Source organism: Exophiala oligosperma (genome assembly GCF_000835515.1).
Source record: "Exophiala oligosperma strain CBS 72588 unplaced genomic scaffold supercont1.3, whole genome shotgun sequence".
Taxonomy (NCBI): domain Eukaryota; kingdom Fungi; phylum Ascomycota; class Eurotiomycetes; order Chaetothyriales; family Herpotrichiellaceae; genus Exophiala; species Exophiala oligosperma.
In genome coordinates this window covers 623,113-644,950 of record NW_015622820.1, presented here as the reverse complement: position 1 = coordinate 644,950, position 21,838 = coordinate 623,113, and the positions used below count along the sequence as shown (strand labels likewise).

The 21,838-nt window shown below is 52.0% G+C and overlaps 7 protein-coding genes across 7 annotated transcripts; 3 read left to right on the top strand and 4 right to left on the bottom strand.

Moving 5' to 3' along the window:
- The first annotated feature begins 89 nt into the window (after window positions 1-89).
- Window positions 90-2,821, top strand: PV06_03067 (uncharacterized protein). The gene has a single exon (XM_016403822.1). It carries the CDS (start codon window positions 433-435, stop codon window positions 2,461-2,463), a length of 2,031 nt encoding a protein of 676 aa, XP_016264827.1. The 5' UTR covers window positions 90-432; the 3' UTR covers window positions 2,464-2,821.
- On the bottom strand, window positions 2,384-5,383 carry PV06_03066 (uncharacterized protein). Its single transcript, XM_016403821.1, has 2 exons — window positions 3,796-5,383; window positions 2,384-3,717 (listed from the first exon to the last, which is right to left on the bottom strand). Exon 1 carries the CDS (start codon window positions 5,306-5,308, stop codon window positions 4,262-4,264), a length of 1,047 nt encoding a protein of 348 aa, XP_016264826.1. The 5' UTR covers window positions 5,309-5,383; the 3' UTR covers window positions 2,384-3,717; window positions 3,796-4,261.
- A 136-nt stretch (window positions 5,384-5,519) lies between these two features.
- On the top strand, window positions 5,520-7,802 carry PV06_03064 (uncharacterized protein). The gene has a single exon (XM_016403819.1). It carries the CDS (start codon window positions 5,616-5,618, stop codon window positions 6,792-6,794), a length of 1,179 nt encoding a protein of 392 aa, XP_016264824.1. The 5' UTR covers window positions 5,520-5,615; the 3' UTR covers window positions 6,795-7,802.
- On the bottom strand, window positions 7,112-7,546 carry PV06_03065 (uncharacterized protein; the record flags this gene model as incomplete). Its single annotated transcript, XM_016403820.1, has 1 exon — window positions 7,112-7,546. One exon carries the CDS (start codon window positions 7,544-7,546, stop codon window positions 7,112-7,114), a length of 435 nt encoding a protein of 144 aa, XP_016264825.1.
- A 4,108-nt stretch (window positions 7,803-11,910) lies between the features above and the next one.
- On the bottom strand, window positions 11,911-12,827 carry PV06_03063 (uncharacterized protein; the record flags this gene model as incomplete). The annotated part of the gene is made up of 2 exons (XM_016403818.1): window positions 12,260-12,827; window positions 11,911-12,183 (listed from the first exon to the last, which is right to left on the bottom strand). Exons 1-2 carry the CDS (start codon window positions 12,707-12,709, stop codon window positions 11,911-11,913), a joined length of 723 nt encoding a protein of 240 aa, XP_016264823.1. The 5' UTR covers window positions 12,710-12,827.
- A 3,294-nt stretch (window positions 12,828-16,121) lies between these two features.
- On the top strand, window positions 16,122-17,835 carry PV06_03062 (uncharacterized protein; the record flags this gene model as incomplete). The annotated part of the gene is made up of 4 exons (XM_016403817.1): window positions 16,122-16,401; window positions 16,475-16,606; window positions 16,666-17,003; window positions 17,047-17,835. The coding sequence occupies 4 exons, from the start codon at window positions 16,122-16,124 to the stop codon at window positions 17,833-17,835; spliced, it is 1,539 nt and encodes a 512-aa protein (XP_016264822.1).
- Window positions 17,836-19,769: 1,934 nt separating this feature from the next.
- On the bottom strand, window positions 19,770-21,575 carry PV06_03061 (uncharacterized protein; the record flags this gene model as incomplete). The annotated part of the gene is made up of 5 exons (XM_016403816.1): window positions 19,770-19,897; window positions 20,010-20,380; window positions 20,428-21,260; window positions 21,316-21,378; window positions 21,441-21,575. 5 exons carry the CDS (start codon window positions 21,573-21,575, stop codon window positions 19,770-19,772), a joined length of 1,530 nt encoding a protein of 509 aa, XP_016264821.1.
- Between the last annotated feature and the right edge of the window lie 263 nt (window positions 21,576-21,838).

Sequence of the window (21,838 nt, the reverse complement as noted above, 5' to 3'; positions counted from 1 at the left end):
GATGTTGTTAGTCTTCCCCAGCTTTCTGTATGCTCGCCTTTGAATGGACGAAACACCCACTCCTTTGCGTCGGCTACTGCGATGCCCCTCTGGAAGAGGCCGAGAAAGAGTCTCAGTCATGTGCAATCTCACATGCCCAACACTCAACGCTTACAAAAGGCCTCTCCGCTTCTATGCATGCTGAAGACTTAAGGAGATCTGACACTGAAGCACATTAACTCTAGGTACTCTTTGCAGATGTTCGTTGCCTCGTATTCGAAAACCTCCGGCTCCCCGGCATCGCTCTCCCCCGCTCTCTCTCAACATGGGCATGCGCATGGCAATTGACACAGCTTCGTCCTCACGCTCAGACTTATGACTACAGCATTGGTCGACCTGTCCTCAAACTCCGGAGCCTGAGCGGCTGCTTCTTTGCAGTCGAGAGTTTCATGAATGGCTGAATCCATCGAGGACAATGGCGCTGGTCCCGCAACACCCGAATCCCTCCTCCCCTGCGATGCATGTCGGAAACGCAAAGTGAAATGCTCCAAGACTGAGCCTTGCGAGAGATGCATCTCGGCCGGTCTGAGGTGCACAAGAGACATTGCGCGAAAGAAGAGGGGCCCAAAGAAAGGATCAGGATCGGTCATAGCAAAGCTCAGAGATGAGAGTCAGCAGCAGACGCAGCAAGATACAACAGTACCGCCGTTCGATTTCTCCCAGATGCAGATGCAAATCCCAGCGCTGAATCGGACATGGAGCAACGACAGCCCTTTGGGATCGCAATTGGCTTCGCCATTGTCATCACCTTCCAGCTCGCACTTTGGCGACGTCTTTGCTCCTCCCTCGGACCCCAACAATGTCCCTCGATCTGTGCCTACAATACAGAATGGCACAGCGTTTGAGCCAACCTCGCACACAGCCTTTACGCAAGCAGGCATACAGTTTCCAGCATCGTGGCAGATGCCACCTTCCGAGCTGCTACAGTTCCAAGCACCCATCTCTCCGACAGGCTACATGACCGTCAGCGACCTGGCCCAGCAAATATTTCCAGAAACATTCATCCCCGGTGAAGCCGTGCAGCAACATGCCCGTTCGAACCACAGCCAGCATTCACCGTCACGAACATCCACTCCTCTCACCAAACTGACCTCCCTCGACGCCATGTTGAGTAGCGCTAACGGCGCCCACTCTCCAGCGACGACAGCATCATCACCGATGCCGTCCCTGGGCCCAAAGTTCCTTTATCGAAGCGATTCTCATTCATCGCCCATCGAACCACAGATTCAACAACTCGCCAACGAATTTGGCCTCTCCGCCCTCCTCATGTCCCAATGCATCCGCCAATACTTCCGACACCTATACTCTATCCGGCCCATCATCCACGAACAGAGTCTATTAGCACGTTTGCGGTCTGCAGAGACGCTCAACCTCGAAGAAAAGGTCCTCATTGTCTCTCTCTGCGCCACCACAGTCCTTCATGCCGCTCCGCAGTCCGACCTTCCCCTGGACAAGAAGCACGCTCTTGGCCTCCAATTCGTCCAACTATGCCTATATCTCCGCCAATGCGCCGCTCCCGACTGGGCCGAGAACACCACACTCCTCTCCATTCAAGCATCATATCATATTGCTGTGGCTCTCTTCGAACTCCACCGACCCAAGGCTCATGCCTTCTACCTCCGCGAAGCCATCGGCATGGCCCTCGAACAAGGTCTCCACCGTGAATCTACATACACCTCCCTCTCCGATGTCAATGCAATATGCTCACGCCGCACCATCGCATTGCTATTCATCACCGAGCGCGGCCTCGCCATCCTCCGCAACAAACCCACCCAAATCACCCGCCTACCGAGCCTGCCGAACGAATACTTTGACGAAACCGACGCCGTTGTCCTCGCGGGCTTCTCGGCCCTCGTGAATCTCTTCTCCATCCTCGACGAGAAGTTTGTTCGCCTATGGTCCGGCGGTGGGGACACCGACACGGAAACGGAACCTCTCGACAACATCGCAGGTCTCCAACACGCACTCAACGAGATGTCCTTTGGCTCCTTTGCGATGACAGACGTCCAAAAGGCAGATGTGCTCATTACGCACCAGTGGCTCCGGCTCATCTTCTGGCAAGCCAGCATGCGCCAAGGTCTGATCAGCTATACGTCCCCGGACCCGATTTTCAGCTCGCGGTACCCCATCACCATCGCACAAGATCTATGCGCATGCCTGGGCCTCGACGAAGCGGACACGGACGGTGCTTACGATGCGATCCTCGTGCACGGCATGGGCATCTTTGAGAAGCTTTTCGAGGTCACCTACACTCTCATGGACATGTTGACGCTGGCGAATTGCCAGTGGAACGAGAGCCGTGAGTTGCGGTGCTTGTTTAATGTGCTGAGCGCGAGCTCGAATAGCCAGAGTACGTATGTGAAGATGTTGAGGACCAAGATTGAGACCGAACGAAGCCCCGCGCAGAGTCCGACTCTTAGCTGATACCAATGATATTGACGTGGTTTATTCATATATTTATGAGATCAAAAGACGGTGGACGTGTCATGACTTTTTCCCTGGAGTACATAGTTAAATATCTTATGGGGGCCGGATCTTGATATTTGATACCTAGGTGTATATAGGGTAGTAAGCCAACTCGGATAATGTCCAATGCCAATATGAGAGCTGAGGGGGAAATGAAGATACGTGAGTTGATAGCCAAACGGAAAGAGATGAAAAGGAAAACGAAGAAAGAAAAAAGGAGAGATACCCATTTTGTAGTATTCCTCTTTCTCTTTTTTGACTCCGTAGTAGTGTCTGAATTGGAGCAGAATTGATTACAGATACCAGGACGTTTCCGGGCCGCTTTGTGCTCGAGAAAGTATACCTAGGTAGGCTATCCGTATGATAAGTGTCTTCAAAGATCTTCGATCACCAGAAACCCAACCCCCATACATCGACAACTCCAGCTGGCACCGGCGGCGTAGCTCGCCTTGTTGGCCCGCGCAGGAAGACGCACACACGTCGGCGACTTCGGCTTCTGGTCGTCCGAAATCGGTTCACGGGTGTGTTTCAGGCGGCGTTCTCGTCCAGTCACGGCCTCATTATTGAGGGTTCGGGTCCGTCATGGACGAGTTGATGATGTCCCGGCAAACGCAACGTTGACGCGGGATCTCGTCACTGGCTGCAGGAAACGACGTCGAACCGCTTGACGGACCAATATGGCTGCCTTGGACGCCGCTGCACGCAGGCGAATTGGGGTATCGTGTACAGTGCCAAATCTGAAGATAACGTTGGCGGTGGAGCTCCGGGCGTCCGGGTACGCTTCGTTGTCGAAGGGGTTTGGGTACGTATGATCCTGATGGCTTCGCCAGAGCAAGAGCCACAGGCCACAGTAGATGATTGCAGGTATCTCTGCCAAAAGACTCCACGGACAGGACGGCACTGCCCCCGCTGAAAACGAGGAAGCCTGCGCAGATGAACAGAGTAATCGATGCGACAGAATTTAGCCCTTGTCGCGGCAAAGGCGGCGGCGACGTTTTCGGCGAGACGAGACGTCGACTTTGTGAATGCCGATTTCGAGTGGTGGTGGTCTGGCCGCTAGGTCGGTGGTGATGGTGCGGGCCGCGGTGGCGGGTTTGAATTGTTCCAGGACAAGTGTTTTGGTGGTCTTTCGCCCTGCTTCATTGATATCGAGAAGAGCGAGTCATGTGCATCCTACCTCGGCAAATTCGAGGCCTATGGCACGGCCACTGCCTAATATGGATTTGTTAGATATGGCCGTCGGTGAGATCTGCTTTGGTGCAACGTTAATATTTGTGATAAAGTACATACCAGATGTAGCACGCATGGTTGAAGCGACGCTGGGGAACATCAGTCTTCCCAGACATGATGTTGCCCTGTTATGAGGGTAAGGTGAGTTGAGAGATAGGCCCGAAATAAAGTCGACCCTAGTATGACTGGGCGGGAGATCATTCGAGAAAGAGGCGAAGATGCGAATCTGTGTTGTACATGCAGGCAGTCAAGAATACCTAGTAAATGAATGTAACACGCCAGCTAAGGCGCCACTTCGGAAGCACCTCGTGTACTAGTCGCTATCAGGCTGTGTGGTTCCGCGAATCATAGAATCGAGAGAGGTTTCATCAGCTGAATCCAAAATAGCCAGGTTTTCCAAGGACTGAATGCAGGAGAAAAGCTGCAGATATGCATGTCGACGGTGAAATGCTTGTCATCGAAGAGGGACTTAGTATTCGAACCAAGAGGCTAACATTGAACCTTGCTGCACAGGCGCCCCTCCATATCAAGGTGCAGGTAGTTGTCTTCCCATTGTGCCGATAAAATCTCGGAGAGACCGATTTGTCCCTTCACAGCCACTGTCCGCATACTTTGTCAGAGCTTCTGGCATCCACTGCTTAAGTGCTTCGCTGCGATTGTAATGCGTGGGGTGTGTCGACAAGAATTGAGGAGGTTCGTATTGCTCTGCCTTCTTCATCCGTGTCCAGAATGCCACCGCTTCTCGAGGGTCATAGCATGCCTCGGCCATCATCAAAAGACCGATATGGTCCGCTTCGGCCTCTTGGACCCGCGAGTGAGGAAGGTTCATCAAAAGGTTCACGGCCGAATCGGAGAGGTAGCTATCGGTCTGGAAAAGTAGCTGGATGATAACAGAGGCGGCGGCCATGGGCAGTCTGTTCGACATCTGTTCCGCCGCGTGATGCGCGACATTGTGCGCAATCTCATGCCCGAGAACAGCAGCGATGCCTGCTTCGGTTTGACAGATTGGGAGAATTCCAGTGAAGACAAATACCTTCCCTCCCGGCATAACGAATGCGTTCTTTTGTTCTGGATCATCTATGACGTGTACCCGCCACTCATCACCTGCCAACCCTCCGGTCGATGGGAGCAGACGTTCGACAACATGGGCCACCATTTCTGTCAAACGATGGTCGGCCGGAAGGATCCTGCCCCGGTACTGGTTGAGAATCGTGTTATAGGCCTGAGGGCCACCGGCTTCTGCCTTTTCTGACTCGGGAGAATAAATATTGAACCGTCGGCGGTGTGTGATGGGTACTTCCTCAAGATTGTACACGTAGAATGCCACGCCACCACCGCCTACAGTCAAGACAGCAGTTCGATGATACCTCCAAAGATATTGAGCATTTCGCACGGGACCAAAGCGGCTCCATTGCTGCTGTCCACTCCTTGGTCTGGGAAATTGATTGTATGGTGGGCGATCTGCAAATTGGCGGAACTGAGGTGCTGATAGTCGCTTAGTATGTGCTTGTAAGAGAGGCCGTACACGCAGTGATCGCGAGGCTGTCTGAAAACCGAGTCTTGCGGCCAGCATTGCGCGTTTTGGACGTCTAATAAGACTACACACTCGATGTCGGAATTTAATGTGAGGGATTGGAAATGTATCGCGACGAAGCCGTAGAAAGAAAAAAATAGAGCATGAGAGGCCCTTTATGAGGAAGAGCATAAAACCCTCGAGGTTCCCCAGGCTAGACTGACTACGTCATTTGAATAGTTATTGCAAAAAGAATCTGGAACAACCCTCCGTAGATCTACAACATCCGCTCCTCGAAGTATGATGAAATCCCGTTTTTCTCGCAATATCCCATCCAATCTCACGGGCTTTGAGATACCCTAACGATATGTCTTTAGTCGCATATTCCGATTCAGAAGGCTCTGACGACGAGAAGACCTCGCAACCCAAAGCGCCTCTATCCAAGCCTGCGACTGCATCCTCCAACACCAGTTTCACAGTCAACAAAACAAATCCTCGAAAGATCCAAGTAAAACTACACGACCTCCCAGCGAACGACGATACAAATGGCGAACCGGCTGCTAAAAGACCTCGAATCGGGGCGAGCGCATTTAGTGGGTTTAACTCCATGCTGCCTGCTCCAAAACGAGACGCGGACGCAAAGAACGTGCCAAAGCCTGCAGCCAGAAAAGTTTTCAGTTTGAAGACTGGCGCCGAACCAGGTTTTAGTCGCGAGGCTGATGCCGAAATGAGGCAACTGTTTGCAGAGCAAGAGACTGGAATGGATGGGCGATTTGAAAGTGGAACGCAGGACCAGGACGAGACCATACCTTCGATTCCGAAGAACAGTGTAAACGATGAAACAAGCACTTCCAAAGCCGCAACCCCTAAAGGCAACCCGTTCATGTTCAAGCCGCTTTCAGTTGCACGAAACAACAAGAAGCCAAAACGTAAAGCGGATGGCCCTATTCTTCCAAAGATCGCTGCTGATGGTGCGGGAACGGCTTCACTGACTTCTGACAAACCTCATTCCTCCGAAGTTGTTGCGCCTGCTCCAGTACCACCGAAGAAAGTGAGCCTTTTTGGTACGGGTATTGACAACGCAATTCCCGAAGGATCACCACAGGTAGTACCAGACGAGGAGGACGAAATAGTCGAAATTCTAGACGATCCGGTTGGTGAAGAAGACCTTTCCTCCACTCCAGTGAATCAACCTTCTACGGTCCCTTCCATCGCCCATCACGGACAGAGCCTTGATGCGATTGCTTCAGATTTGGGTCTGTCAAAAGCCGACCGAAGACAGCTTTTCGGCCGACGAGGAAATAACACCAGAGGAACAGCCATCAACGTAGTCAACTTCAACACGGACCAAGAATACGCTGCGAACGAGGAACTTCGGGCAGCCGGTGAACAGGTCCAACATAACCCTGTCCGGGCAATTGCACCAGGCAAGCACAACTTGAAACAACTTCTAAACGCTGCTACAACCCAGAAGGATGCTCTGGAAGAGAGTTTTGCTAGTGGACGAAGAAACAAAAAGGAGGCTGGAAATAAATATGGTTGGTGATAATTTGAAGAGGGAAACGCTGTGGTCGATATCAGAAGCACAGCGGATCCTTTCAGGTCCGACGTCGTTTCAAGGGACAGCTCATCAAGGAGAAGAAAATATTTCAGACTACGGACTTCGACACTTGATCTGCTATGAGCACTAGAGAGAGAGAGAGAGAGAGAGACCTTCAAAAGTCCCGGTCAGATGTCAGCGAATCCCAAGCAAGACGTACATTTTCCCCCTCCGAACCACCTACAGTGACCAAATATCTGGGCCCAGTCCATTGCAAGACACAGCAAAGCAACCGGAGAAAACAAATTCCTTTATCAGTGTCCCTATTCATCAAATTGCTGACACTGCTTTGCCCCGTCCACCTCTTTCAGCCACGGAAGCCGGTATTTCACCCACAACTCGGACTGTGGACTGCCGAGGCTTTCCGCACCACCCTTGGCCCTGAGATCTCCTCCTTCCTCGCCATCCAGAGAGCCGGCGAACATGATGATGACACCTGGGAATCCTTCGGGGGCCGTCTTGTATATCATGCTTGGACACTTGGCGCAGCCGAAGAATTTGATCTTGACACCGATTTCATGTACGGTTGAGCTCTCATGCAGAGGGGTGTTTGTCTTGGATTGGAGCTTGAAGTTGGATGCGGCTTCGGGGCTACTGTCAGGATCTGGGATAAGGAAACACGTGGTGTATCCACCGCCAGACAGCTTGCGGCAGGTAAGGCAGTGGCACAATGCCTGTGATTGCGGTGTTTTCACCATCAGATATGTCCCGCGAAGGGGGGTGGGTACTTATATGTGTCCGAGGAAGGGATGAGGGAAATATCTACCTTGGTCAACACCTCACCTGTGAAGGTGTAGGTAATGTCACCACACAAGCAGGAACCGGAGAGCATATTGTTGTTTGTTTTGTTCCTAGGCCGGATCACCAGGTCTGGAGGCTATCTTGAGACTTCTAAGATCAATGAAGTAGTAGGTATGAATACAGAAGAGGGTCTTGAGTTGGGACACATTTCTCACTACATCCAAAAGTCGATCTTCTTTAAGTTAGGTCAATTGAGGAGCTGAAAGGCCACCCTCGTGATATTTCTCGTGTTCAGCATCTCAGCTGAAGGGCCTTCGCCTTCGCCTCGTATTCCCATCGCGATACGAAGGGTGTGACATGCTGTCTTTTTCAGCTGCCAAGGTATGGTCGAACTTCTCGCGCCTCACCCCGAATCGGGAAAAAGGGTGATACTGCCTGCGGTCAGGCCCGGTTTTGTAATATCTGGGCTTGAATCTGAAGAGATACGTGGGTCTGGCGCTTGCGTGGTAGTAGGTGTAGATGGAGGCGAGAACGTTCAAAGTTCACTAATATCGGCCGCCCTTACTCACCCCCGTCGCTCTACGTTCTATAGGATATTCGGTTCTAGCACGTCCTTTTGATCCACCCCGGCCGTTCGAATCTCATTAACCGACCGCTGGATTGCCCCGGGCAGATCCTAGGTATCAGAGGGCCGGGCCACCTGTTCTTCTCACGACATTAGTAACATATGCACAATCTCTACTCGGACATCCCACCACACGTCGATCAGCTCAATGTTCCCTAGGTACGCTGGCACTACCTCCCCTTGATGCCTCTTGAGCCGTCGATATATGCTGCCCTCGTATCGTAAATCCGGCACAAACACCGATATCGTCCCTTTGCCCACAAAAGTATACCCGTGTGGTGCCAACGTGATATTGATTAGATTCCTTCTCGCACCCTGTTCCGTAGTGGCTCGCCTTTCGGACAAGTATGCTAGGAGACTGAAAGAGAGCACCTAACCAATTGCCGTGTGAAAAATATTGGCTCTTGGATCGTCAGCCATCTGTGCACCTCCATCGGCCGCGATTAGATGGTAGAACACCGTTCTCGGGTCAGCCTCTTTCACCCCAAGGAAAATGAAGGTAGTCCCTGTGCTCAAGAGCTGTATTCGGGACCAGTCTTGATCATGTAATCAAACGTTTGAGTGGCCGCGAACGCCACCTTCTTGTCTGCGTCGTATTGTTGTCGCTTCTCCTTGTCAATTGGGATCTTGTCTCCCGAACCAATTTGACTTGACATACAAGACGAGGTATCCTTTTCCTATGTGGCTCCAGAACCTGTACGGCGAGGATATTATTGTGTCTCAATCAGTGGTACTGGTCTCGTCAACCCCACGAATTGCCACAAGAGGCCAAGTTCCCGCTCCGTTTTCCCCCAGTTTTTCCTATTGGCCTGTGGTTCTACAGTATGTCTTCTCTAGAGACTGTGTTCTCGTCCCTGCAACCTCCGACTGTGCTTAACGTTTCTCGGATTCAACCATGACAACAAATGGCCCTACAAACCTGAAGAGGATACACGAACATGCGACCACTCCTGCGGCAGCCATCTCGACAGCAGCAAAGTCTTCGAACAAGCGAACACGCATTGAGCAAGCATGCAATAACTGCAGAGCTCTACGAAGAAAGGTTAGCTAGACTGCACCTGACCATCTCCGATCGGACTGACACTGGCGCTTGAGTGTAATGCGGCAAGTCCTTGCAAGGCATGTGCAGACAACAGCCTTGTCTGCACCTACGACGGGGACGTCCAGCCTTCTGAGCGCCTGACTCTTGCCAAAGCGGTCAAGTAAGTGTTTCGAACCTCCAGCGTGTTCCTCAAGTGACTTTGGCAGGCGGATTGCATACCTTGAGGAGCGATTACGGCTTTATGAAGGATCGCCAGACGAGGATGGAGTATCGCAGCAATTCAATGTCGATGTCTTCAGCACCAAAAGGACGACGCACAAGCCTGAGGATGACATGGATCGGGCACTGCGAGGCATTAATCGATTGACACTAGACCCGACAAGACTGCCTGAATTCTATGGCGGTTCATCGTCGAACATGATCATCAATACTATTGAGTCTACTGAAGACGGTCCAGATACCGAATTAGTCGATGCCGAGGACCTGCACATTCCAGAAAATCGAGCGCTGCTCTGGCTTGGAGGCCCGTCCCAACTATCTTTTGGAAAGGCGTCAGGCTCGTTCTTACCCCCAAAACCCGTAGCGGAAAGATACATAGCTTGCTACTTTCAGACAGCACATCGCATATTTCCGATCCTGAATCGAAGGCTCTTCGTCGGAACTTTCAACGATTACTACGATGGTCTACCAACAGAAGGAAAGGGTTACGAATGGTGGACGGCCGTCATGTACATGACTATCGCACTCGGCCATCAATACAGCCTCATTGACTCGGACCCGAACCTGCAGGATCAAGCTCTCGCGTCACGACAAGACGGGGAAGCTTGTTTTTTGCTGGCAAAATCTAGCCTTGTGGATGTACCTTTTGCAGGGGGTGATATATCTGCTGTAAACAGCCTGATGCTTATGGTCAGCGTTCCCCTCCAGCCTGAGTGCTGACTAACACGAGCATCAGTTTCTCTGGCTGTACAATCAACAAAGACTACATGAAGCATACACCGTTCTTGGTCTGGCAGCAAATGTGGGATACGGTATCGGACTGCACAGGGTTTTGAAAAGTGATCCGGACAACTCAGCACACATTGTCGGATGGTGTTCAACTTTCTGGTACGATGGTCGACTTAAGAACTCTACAATGTGCTAACAGATTCAGGTGTCTTCTTACATATCAACGGTACCGTGTTCCTGTATAGCCTTCGTCATGACACTCTTTGACCTCTCAAAAGGGAAATAATGGCAGTAGTTGGACGTCCATGCACTATTCAAGCACGTGAAGTCGACATCGCGCCTTTCAACCTGGAAACGTCCCCAATCGACCTTCAGTACCTGGAGAGAATGGTGAGGCAATCTGAACGAAACCATTCTGCATCTTTCTGACTGGCCAGCGACAATTCGCATACGTAACGTGGGACACGTGGGATCAGGTGTACTCACTCGCGTACAAGCATAGCAGCATAAGCGACCGCGGAAAGGCCCTCCAAAGAGCCGATGAAATCTTCCAGACGTGGTTTCGGAGCTGGTTTTACGAATGCCCATGGGCTAAAGAGCCTCATGGACTCGTTATCCGTCTTCGTAAGTCTAGCAATACCACTGTCCCAAGGCAAGCTAATGAAGCAGGCTTTCTACATATGAGGCTGCTACTTTATCGCGCGTTTTTGAACCTTGTCGTTCAAAAAACCCGACAACGTCAACGTGTCGCGGAAAATATTCTGGATCTGGCCGCTAAATGTGTCGATATCTCATCGGAGACCATCAAACTCGTCGTCACATCGATGTGAGTGTCCAATTCCAACAACCGTTCCTTTTGTCGTGCTCCATCACCCTCAGCAGGAGCAGAGAGGTAGATGTTTTGACTGTTATCAAAGACGGTCTGAATGACTCCATGGCATCGTCTGTGACACGTCAATTTCGGACACTGTCCTAGCCGTTTTCTGCACCAAGATCGAGTGCTGATTGTTGTGATCGAACAGTCATCCTGGTAGCCGCATGAGCGGCACTCTGCAAGGCATTCTTTTCCATGCCCTTGAGTACCTCTGGAACGCCTCAGTCACACACCTTCTGTGTGCCGCTTATCCATCTGTCCAAGCTACCCTGTCCTCAAAAATTACCTGCAACGTTCTAGAAGACATTCTTGCAGCCATTGGCGTATTCCGGGTCTACGAAAGTGCGATGCCCTTTTCACGTGCGGCTGGACAAAAGATCACCAATTTCCTTGACAATCATCGAGGGAAGCAGAGCGCTCAGAGCCAGACTAGCTCTGCGGTCGACGCAAGCGGAGATGGTTCCGATGACCATGCTGCCTTCGACCTCCCAGACCTAGACTTCAACCTCGACCTTCCCGAACAATTCGTCACGCCAGCCGCCGGCTTCGGGCCCTCGATTAGATCCCTCCATGCTCTTTCGAGCCAAGACCCGCAATGGGATTTTGACGAGGATATGTTTGTTCTGCTGACAGACACTCCATTTTGAGAGTGTTCCCTTTTCCCATTACTAGCTTCGAGTTATAGCTGTCGAGGTCTAGTTCCGAAATTATCTGGTCTATGTGCTTTGCAAGATTTCGTAAAACCCTCAAATTTTTACAAGATGCGCAACACTTGACACTTCGAACAGTGCGAAATGTGAGATTCTGCAACAATAACCATGTTTACGCAGCACTAATATCGAGTCTCAGCTAATCCATTCTGCGGTTCGTTCAGTCCCAGCGACTCGCCGAGAGTCCACACCATGTCCAGGGTGAGGTGCGAGAACCTCCAGGCACCGTAGCCATCGGCCGCAGACACCCTTCGGAACGACGAGTAATAGTATCCAGCCTCCATGAAATGCTTCGAAATGTCCGATTCGTGCAGCCCGTGGGTTGCGAAGCAAGTGTATCGTGCATGAGCAACAGTATCCGACTCGAATTCGACGATGAAGTTGCTGGCGATGTGCTTGTTGGTGTCAGCTTTCAAAGTTTACCTATGAGGGCCAAGGCTTCTGTGTCAGATGGCTCGCACTGGGACTCACCAGCATCCGGGTGAACCTTGATTCCGCCATCATGCCGAACTTGGCCAGTCCTTCTTTGCCGATATGCGTCCCGAATGGGTAGGTCACGACGCAGTCTTCGGTGAAGAGGTTGGCCCAATCGTGGGCAATGTCGAGGTTCATCATGGTGGAGTCTAAAGTGTACGCGTATGAGGAGCACAGGTCGATAACTTTCTGCCGCTCATACATGTACAGTAATTTGTCTTGCTCGGATTTCTGTACTGTTAAGGAGGATGGTATGGCCTCCAAATCGCCACGGACACCGTTTCTCTCGTCTTGATTCGGTTTCGCACGCTCGCAGGCCGGATTCAGTCCATGTCTCTGCCGGTGTTTGGCCAGAAACGTCGGGTAACAGAGGGGGTGATCGCAGATAGATAATGCTGGCACGGGACTGCCGTCTGTCGGTCGATATGTAATTGACTTGTTCGGCATATTCAACTTCGAGCTGCTTTGCACAGGCGGTGACGATTTGGAGACTGCCTTCAGTTCGGCGTGAATTTGTTGCAATAGTAGGACCAGGTCTTTGACGAACAAGTGTTATGATCCGTGAGACCGAGTGAGTACGATGGTTAGGAGAATGCGCGCCGCCAACGCCATTTTATACGACTTTGCCATGCAGACGCATCAGTCATGGTTCGAGCTTGAGGAATCAGCTTCGGTACGTTAGTCCCGTTTCCGAACCAAGAATCCCCGCGTGTTTTCGAGACCAGCCCACCTGTGACTGGCAGTGTGCTTTTACCAAACCATGATTTCCAACTGGCTGAAACCATACCACTCGCCCCAGTCATGGTGTGCCAGAGGAGGCTGTCCTTTGCCCCTCGGTGCATGTTTGAGAGCCGTGTCGTGCGGGTCTCATCGGTCCATGTTTTCCTATTGGTTAACCCCACGCCCTCGACCTCCGAAGCCGAGATACGCGTGGAGCGTATAGACCGGGGAAGGGGAAGCATGCACACATCTGGAGTCAAGAAGAATTGGGCACCGAGAAATATAAAAAGGCATCGGCAGCGCCTCGAGCACCCATGGTAGATCGTTCAGTGCAACCGAACAAGCAAGTAGTTGCCCTAACGCCTTTCCCCCCGAACCGTCCAACCTCTAGACGATCCGTGTACAAGAAGCGCCGCCATGAAAGCCCCGAAGACATACAACCCCTATTTCATGGCAGTGGTTGCCACATTTGGAGGGGCGCTGTGGGTTTTCAAACTCCCGACCATGCCGTCGCTGATGATGGGTTGCTAATCGCTGCGTAGAATTGGATTTGACGTATCGTCCCTTTCCGCCATTATCGGCACTCGACAATACATCGAATATTTCGACAACCCGCACGGTGCGATCCAGGGTGCCATTGGCTCCTCGCTGGCTGCAGGCTCGGTGGTTGGAGCTGCATTCGCCGGTCCTGCATCGGATCGTTGGGGCCGCCGGGACACCATCTTCGTTTCCTGTTTCTTCTGGCTACTCGGCACCAGCATCCAGGCGGCCACCGTCTCCACAGGCATGTTGATTGGCGGCCGCATCCTGAACGGTGTCACGGTCGGAGTCACTTCTGCCCAAGTGCCCGTGTACCTGGCCGAGATTGCGAAGAAGGACATTCGCGGAGCTCTGATCATCTTCCAAGAATTTGCCATCGAGATCGGCGTCCTGGTCATGTACTTCATCGGCTACGGCACCTCTCACATTGCGGGAGCAACGACGTCCTTCCGGCTTGCCTGGGCCCTTCAGTTGTTTCCATGTCTGGTGCTGATAGCTGGTCTTCCTTTCCTGCCCCGATCACCCAGGTGGCTCGCCAAAGTCGGGCGTCTCGAGGAAGCCTACGACGTCCTGGCCAAGATCCAGGCAAATGGCAACCGCGAAGACCTTTTGGTGATCGCAGAGTGGCAAGAGATCACGCAGACCCTGGCTGCTGAGCGCGAAGCCCTCCGTGGCTGGAAGAAGTTCATCAAGAACGGCATGTGGCGCCGCACCCTCGCCGGTATCTCTGTACAGGTCTGGCAGCAGCTCACCGGTGCGAATGTGCTCATCTACTATGTCGTCTACATCTTCCAGATGGCTGGTTTGACGGGAGATGTCAACTTGATCTCTTCGGGAGCGCAATATGCGGCTTTGATCGTCGGCACGGCCATCGCCTACGTCGTCGTGGACAAGATCGGGCGCCGGCCTCTTTTGGTTCTTGGAGCTCTAGGCATGGGCACCTGTCAATTTGTCGTCGGTGGTGTCCTCGGTCAGTACGGAACCTATCTTCCTGACGGACTGAATGGCAATCTGAACGTCAGGGTCTCGGTGACAGGCGCAGCCAGTCACACCGTCATCGCTTTCTCCTACATCAACATGTTGCTGTACGGTTTGACACTCGCACCCGTGCCCTGGGTCTATTCTGCCGAAGTGTGGTCCCTCGAAACACGCTCTGTCGGCATGTCGGTCGCGGTTGTGTGCAACTGGGCCTGCAACTTTGCGCTGGGGCTGTTTGTGCCCCCAGCGTTTGCCAACATCAGCTGGAAAACCTTTATCGTGTTTGGAGTCCTGTGCTTCACAGCCGCCATTCACATGTTTCTGCAGTATCCCGAAACTGGCCAGAAGACCTTGGAGGAAGTTGAGGAGCTGTTCCAGAAGGGAGCCAGTGCCGCTTGGAAGACCCGTGTGGGCCATTCTCACCTTGACGATAAGGCGGTGGAACTCCAAGAAAGCGATCAGAAAGTCATCACTTTGATCGAGAATGTCAATGAAACCCCCGAACGCAACCATGTTTAGGTACAGGTGCACCGCAGAACACTCTACAAGACCTCCATAGGATACCCGGATATTCCCACTTTTCAAGGGGAAGGACTCGCAGGTATTGAGGATCTTGGGCAACCCAGGCGACCATATAGAGTCAGATATGGGCCTTCAGGGTAGACAATCGTCGAACAATACGAGATTCGTCATTCAGACATCGTTCCACAGAATCCTGACTGCCCGTTACCTGTCCCGGTTCCCGTCTAAGTAGACCATGTTCCTCTCCTAGTAAGATGTACATGTCTCAGGGCATCCCTCCGGCTTTCGTATGACCGATTTCGGAGCACCTTGGAGTATTTGCCAGCCTTTATCTCTGGCAGACCTAGCAACTGGCTTCAAGGAAAGTTCGAAGAAGGTTCTTGCGCACCCATTCGGTTGTACGAAAGTGGTTGTGAAAGAAACAGTCCAGAATTTACATACCGCGATAATAGTCTACACCCCATACTTAACAAACCAAAGCTGTGGCGGCCATTGAGATCGGCGAAATGTCGATATGAATATGAACTGCCAGGAATGATCATGCCCGATCGTGCTGACGATGTCCCAGATGGCGAACTCGTCGCTCGATGGGCAAGGCTAGAAGCAAGTCACCGGAGAGTTTGCGGGTTTTCCTATTGGATCATACTATTTTACCAGTGCCATCTCTCCGCCCCGTTCCTGGATGCGAACCACCAATTGGAGATTATGGGAGATGCCTTGACTTCATGATCCGAATTCCTCAGTCGGTTTGCCATGATATCCGACTCTGTTGCGGTGCCCGACCGCTCACATGCGGAGCAATCGATCGTGCCGGCAGTGTTGCATTCGATGAGATCCACTTGCTCTGAATGGGTTTGCGTTCGATCGCCCCCACAAAGGGACGACATGACAAAGAATACATCAAAAATGCTTCAGGCGGGGGGTCGGCTCTCCTTCACCGTGCACGGAAATGCACCGCAACTCGTTGGCATCAAAAAGCAATAAATTCGTGTCACAATCCGGGACGCGTCAGAGCAAATTCAGAATCTCTACGAATTCTTGGGAGTGCTCTAGCATCCGAAGGATCCACACTAATTGGTTCAACTGTTCGGTTTGTGCGATGGCCGCACCGATCAGGGTTCTGTTTCGCGGTGGCACAGTCCTGACCCACGACGATGATGATCATGTCATTCCCATCGAGAGCGATCTCCTGGTAGAGGGGAAGAGCATCAAAGAGATATCACCTAGCATTCAACTTCCGACCGGCTCTGATGTCAAGGTGGTGGACTGCAAGAATAAGATTGTGAGTCCTGGCTTCATCAGCACTCACCAGCATTTGTGGCAGTCATTGTGCAAGTCGCTCTGGAGCGAGTTCACTATTCTCGAATATTTATGTCTAGGTAGGTTGGGGCGATTTCAGTCGGGATCTCGTTGGGAAAATCCCACGACACATGCTTACGTGTGGCTTGTCAGGATTGTTCGACAACGTGCACCATCAGCCGAACGACATCTTCTGGGCTGAGTTGGCTGGCGCGCTGGAGGGCATCGATGCGGGCACTACCACCGTCATGGATCACGCACACTTTCACTACTCAACTGAGCATTGTAAGTCAATCAATTGCCACAAATAGGGGAGGATCAAGTCGAGTCTAACTTGGGATCAGCCGATGCGGCAATTGCTGCGCTCGAGGCTACTGGCTTACGCGCGGTGTTTTGCTTCTGTCCCAGCTCGCGATTGCGGAAACATGACCCCCTCGAGGTTGACGGCGACATATTCTGTGATTGGATCATGGATAAAATCCAAGCCCTGGCTCAGAATGCACCCTATGGAGACGGGCGTATCCAGATCGGATTTGGGCTGGACGAGTTTCGTTTCGACCGGGCGACGACAGTGGACGTGTTCAAACGGATCAAGTCTTTTGGAATCAAGCATGTGACAACACACTATTTCCGAAGCCCAGCAGGAGGCAGGCCTACCATCTCTTTCTATTTTCCTCTAAAGGTGTAACGTCTGGCCAGTCACGCTAACTTCTTTCATAGCTAAGAATTCGAGACTGGCCCTTTTCGACGAGTACGGAATCGTCGATCCTGACACACACTGGGTAGTGTCCCATGCGACTAACCCCATGCCCGGCGATGCCTCGCTCCTCCAAAAACACAACATGTACATATCCTCTGCGCCATCTTCAGCAATGCAGATGGTGATGGGCCACCCGACAGCTCTGTATCACCCGACAGAGGACTTCTTCTCGCACGCTTCGGTCGGCGCAGACAGCCACGCAATCTGTGGCTCATCCCTCGCTTCGGAGCTGCGTATTCTACTACAAGATGCGCGTGCGCAATTCAACGACTCGCTCGTCGAGAGCTGGAAGTCCCCCGCTAAACTCAACCGCAGTGTGGAGGACGCGTTCAACCTGGCTACGGTCAAAGGTGCCAGGGCGCTAGGTATGGCCGACCAAATCGGCCAGCTCAAGGCCGGTATGGCGGCAGATATTGTGGTCTACGACGGAACCACGCCTGCGATGTACGGCGGCGCGCAGACGAATCCCGTCACCGCGATCGTGACGCTGAGCAGCCCCGCGGACGTGGAGCTGGTCATGGTGGATGGGATCATCCGCAAGGAAAATGGGAGACTCAAAAATGTGCAAACTGCTCAAGGAGACCAGAAGTGGCGCGAGGGAGCGAACGAGACCTTGACCTGGGCTGACATCTCAGCCAAGTTGATCGAGAAGAGCAGGGTGATGAAAAGCCGGATCCATTCGGTCGACGAGAATCAGATGAGAAAGAGCGTCATGCAGTTTCTGAATGTCGACCCGTCCGTAGTGGTGGAATAGCCAGGCACGATGACACATTCTCACAAGTTGACAGGTATAGGCACGGTCATGTTTCAGTCCTTGTGGCCATTGCCGCCAATACATTTCCTTCTACCATTGCTTGTGCGGCCAAGGAGTCTCGATCGTGCTCTTCTCCTTTCTCTTCTTGTTTTTTGCTACAGGAACAAAGTCATCTAGGATGAGTTGTTGTTGTTTTGGTTCGCCTGGTTTGGGATCCCCGTCATTTCTTCCGCCAAATAGTCGGCCTTGAGGGCCGGTCTATCAGCTCTCCCTGCCGTGGTACCGGCGTCGACCGGCATTATGAGACCTGTGATCCACCTCGCCTCTTTGCTACACAAGAACAAAACGGCTAAGAAGAAGAAGAAAAATTGGTAGAATGATGTCAGCAAATGGCTCTTTCGCGTTCGAGGACCGAAATAAGAAACAAGAAAAAAAGAAAAGGAGTTCATATCCTCACCGTATCCCACGTCCCAACCTGTGCCTTCCGACTTTAGCAGGTTCTGATTGATCCTGGCCTGTCTCATTTCGTCCGTCATCCCCCTGACCCGCACCATGGGAGTGTAGACCATGCCGGGGCAGACACAATTGACCCTGATGTTTTCCGGGCCGTGTTGGGCGGCCATTGCGCGGGTCAATTGGATTATCGCTCCCTTTGTCGTTGGATACAGTAGGCTCGGGTTTCCTCCCAACAATCCCGAAACCGAAGACATGTTGACAATGGCACCACCCTTTTCGGTCCGTCGCATCTCCGGGATGGCCGCCCTGGCCATCAAAACCATACTGGTCACGTTGATCCTCATGTCACGATCCCAAGCGTCCAGGTCGACGCTGGTGGCGTCACCCATGGCACCACCTACCCCCACGATGTTGACGAGAATGTTGACGGCCCCGAAAAGGTCGACCGTCTTGGCCACGGCGTCCTTGCATGATTGTTCACTCGTCACATCGACCTCGATGACTTCGGAGGTTCCCCCTTCGGTATCGATCATACGTTTGGTCTCTTTCGCCCATTCCACGTTCCGATCTAGTAGAGCCACTTTGGCACCCTGTCTTGCCAGTAATATTGCAGATGCTCTACCATTTCCAATTTCACCTTGACAACATAAAAAAGAGAGATGTGTGCGTCAGTATTGTCAAACTAAGCATTGATGATGTCTGTGATGGGTGTTGGACAGGTACTAGAAGTTATGAAATAGGTATCTTACCTGAAAGTCTTGAACCTGCACCGGTCACGATAGCCACTTGTCCATCAAAGTTGAACGCTCTAGGTGGTGCTGATGAAGTCATGGTTGATGTTTTGGTATCGCTTAAGGTAATAGGTATGTTTGATCTATTCTTGACTGGCGTGGTGTGTATCTGTGTACAAGTAGGTGGGTAGGTCCTCCACGGTATTCAGACTTATGAATTCCGTCAACGAGGTAAAACTTGTACTCTAGAGACTTTCAAATGAACCGAGAGTTTCCTGTCGGGTCTAGAGGAGAGAAAGTTGAAATAACTGTCCTGTTACATGTAACCCCAGTCAGCATCCATGATCCCATTTCTGTCTCGTTGTTGACCTTCTTCCCCCGCATGAAACCCCTTCGGCGTTGAGTGTCGGGTTCTTTTGACCCGGTGGGTTTTTTTTTTGACATAAGCATACCTAGGATAGGTCCCCATCAGATGAGGTGTCGGTGTCACGGCGTTACTGCAGGAAGTTGGGGGTGGCGACGTACGGACAGGGATTTGGGAAACGCCGCATTCGGTAATTTTGGGATGAGACTGCGGAGCAGCGTGTCACACGACTCCATGGCTTGTCATCGAAGATACGCTGCTCATGCCCTATCTATCTATACTAGACAGGCAGACTCGCTTGTCACGTCGACGAGTTTTCATTGTTCAATCCAAAATTTGGTTTATCGGTGTCTAACATCTCCGTCATATGTCGCAAGTCAAAATCACAAGACATATCTGAAATTCTTGTTCTCGTATTCAGTCTTGTCTTGCATACCTGCCTCATTACTCGCTGCCTTGTCGGCCATACCGTACTTCTGATCACGACGTTTGTTGCTCAAGAACATGTAAGCTACAAGTCAAACAATGTCGTCAGTCACAGCTATCTCTTGACACATGAAGGCTCTGAACCAGGGGGGGCCAAAGGTGGTCGGTATAAACAAGCAGTAGGTACATGGACTCACCGAGTAAGAGTAAATGACATCCGAATTTAATGGCGTACCCAACAAGTAATCCGATGGTGGCGCCACGGTACTCAGGTGCTTGACTTGGCTCGACCACGAATGGCCCAGCAAAGTTGCCCCAACAGTAGGCCGTAAAGGTCAATGCGCTGGCGAAACTTCGATGCGTGTAGCCTGCCATGTTGCTGTTTATGGTGACGAGGGAAATGGTGAAGCCGACGGATTGAGCGTTGACTAGCCAAAAACAAACCAGTCGACCCCAGGTGTTGTGACGAGGGAGGTAGGCCATGAGTGCAGCGGCCACGGTGCAGAGGATGTTGGCGGCCGTGGCGGTCAGTAGGCGAGAGTTTGGTACCGTCAGGGTGATGGTCCCCCTATCAAAAGCGCAACGACTTGTACGGCGTCCCCGACCGATTTCAACTCCGTGGTCTTTGTGGTCGAGAAGCCCAGGTCTTTGATGATGATGGTGGAGAAGGAGTTGACCACACCGTTCGGTATGGCAGCGGCAAAAACGGCGATAAAGACCAAAATCGATTTCGGGTCGTAAAATGCCAGTATTGCTTGTTGTTTGTTGAATGACTTGTTCTTGATGCCGAGTTGATTGCCCGCGACTCGTTTCACGGCGACGACCCGTTCGTGCGGACTGAGCCATCGGGCGTTGGAGGGTGTGTCCGGAAGCACAAACCACAAGACAAAAGACCACAGCATGGTGGCGCCGCCGAGGATGTAAAAGATCAGTTCCCAACGTTCGGGGGTGAGGTCCCCTGGAAGTTTCGACACCCCAAATGAAATATAACTACCTGCGATGCCTCCGAATCCGAGCGCACTGTACCAGATGCACTGTCGGAGAGGGATCTCCTTTCTCTTGTACCAAAACCCAGTCATCAGCGTGAGACCAGGGGTGACGGCGGCTTCGAAGATGCCCATGAAGAAGCGAACCGCCATGGCCGAAGAGTACGATCGACATTGTGTAAGGATGAGGACCATCAACCCCCACATCAGACACGAGATGGCCATGACTCGCTGTGCTGGGTATCGACCGATCAACCAACCGCAGGGGTACTGTCCGAAGAAATATCCGGCGTAGACCATGGCAGAAAGATAATTGAACTGGGTTCCCTTGAGGCCCAGCGCTTTCTGATACCCGAACAGGTTGGCGTAGTTGAGTGCCGTCTTGTCCATGAACTGGAGCATTTGGGTGAAAAGGAAGATGGGGAGGATGACGAGGTCGATCTTCCATCGGAGTCGACGGTCCTACTTTGAGTGTGAGTTGGACGCCAAACCGCATTGCCGAAGGGGAGGTACTCACATCACGCTGGCTGACCTCGACTTCTAGAGCCTCTCGATACTCTTTGTATCCAACAGCCAAGTCCTGTCAGACCGTACATCAGCACCGGAAATTGTGTATTGATTGAGTGGATATGAAACTCCTACCTCATGAATCGCGTCGAGACCACTACCAGCGGTCGGCTTGCTGATGGCATCGAGTTCGACATCGGTATCGACATCATTCCGAGTCGCTTCGACTGGATTCTCGACATGTAATTCTCCGGTCTTTGGTTCGGACATGGTCATGCGTTCAGGGGCCACTTCCACAAATCGTGTGAGAGAAATTCAACCACCGTGAGTGAAGAAAAAATTCGAAAGAAGACCTGGGGGTTTGAGAAAGAGAAAATGAAATCATCCTTCCCCATATACTCCATAGGCGGTCCCACGTAGTGTAAAAATCCTGGGGACGACTTCTGGGGACTCTCTTGGACATGTGTGCTTCGATGTTGTGGGAAAATGGAGATTTGTTTTGATGTTGGAACACGATCACGGCGAAGTTCAGA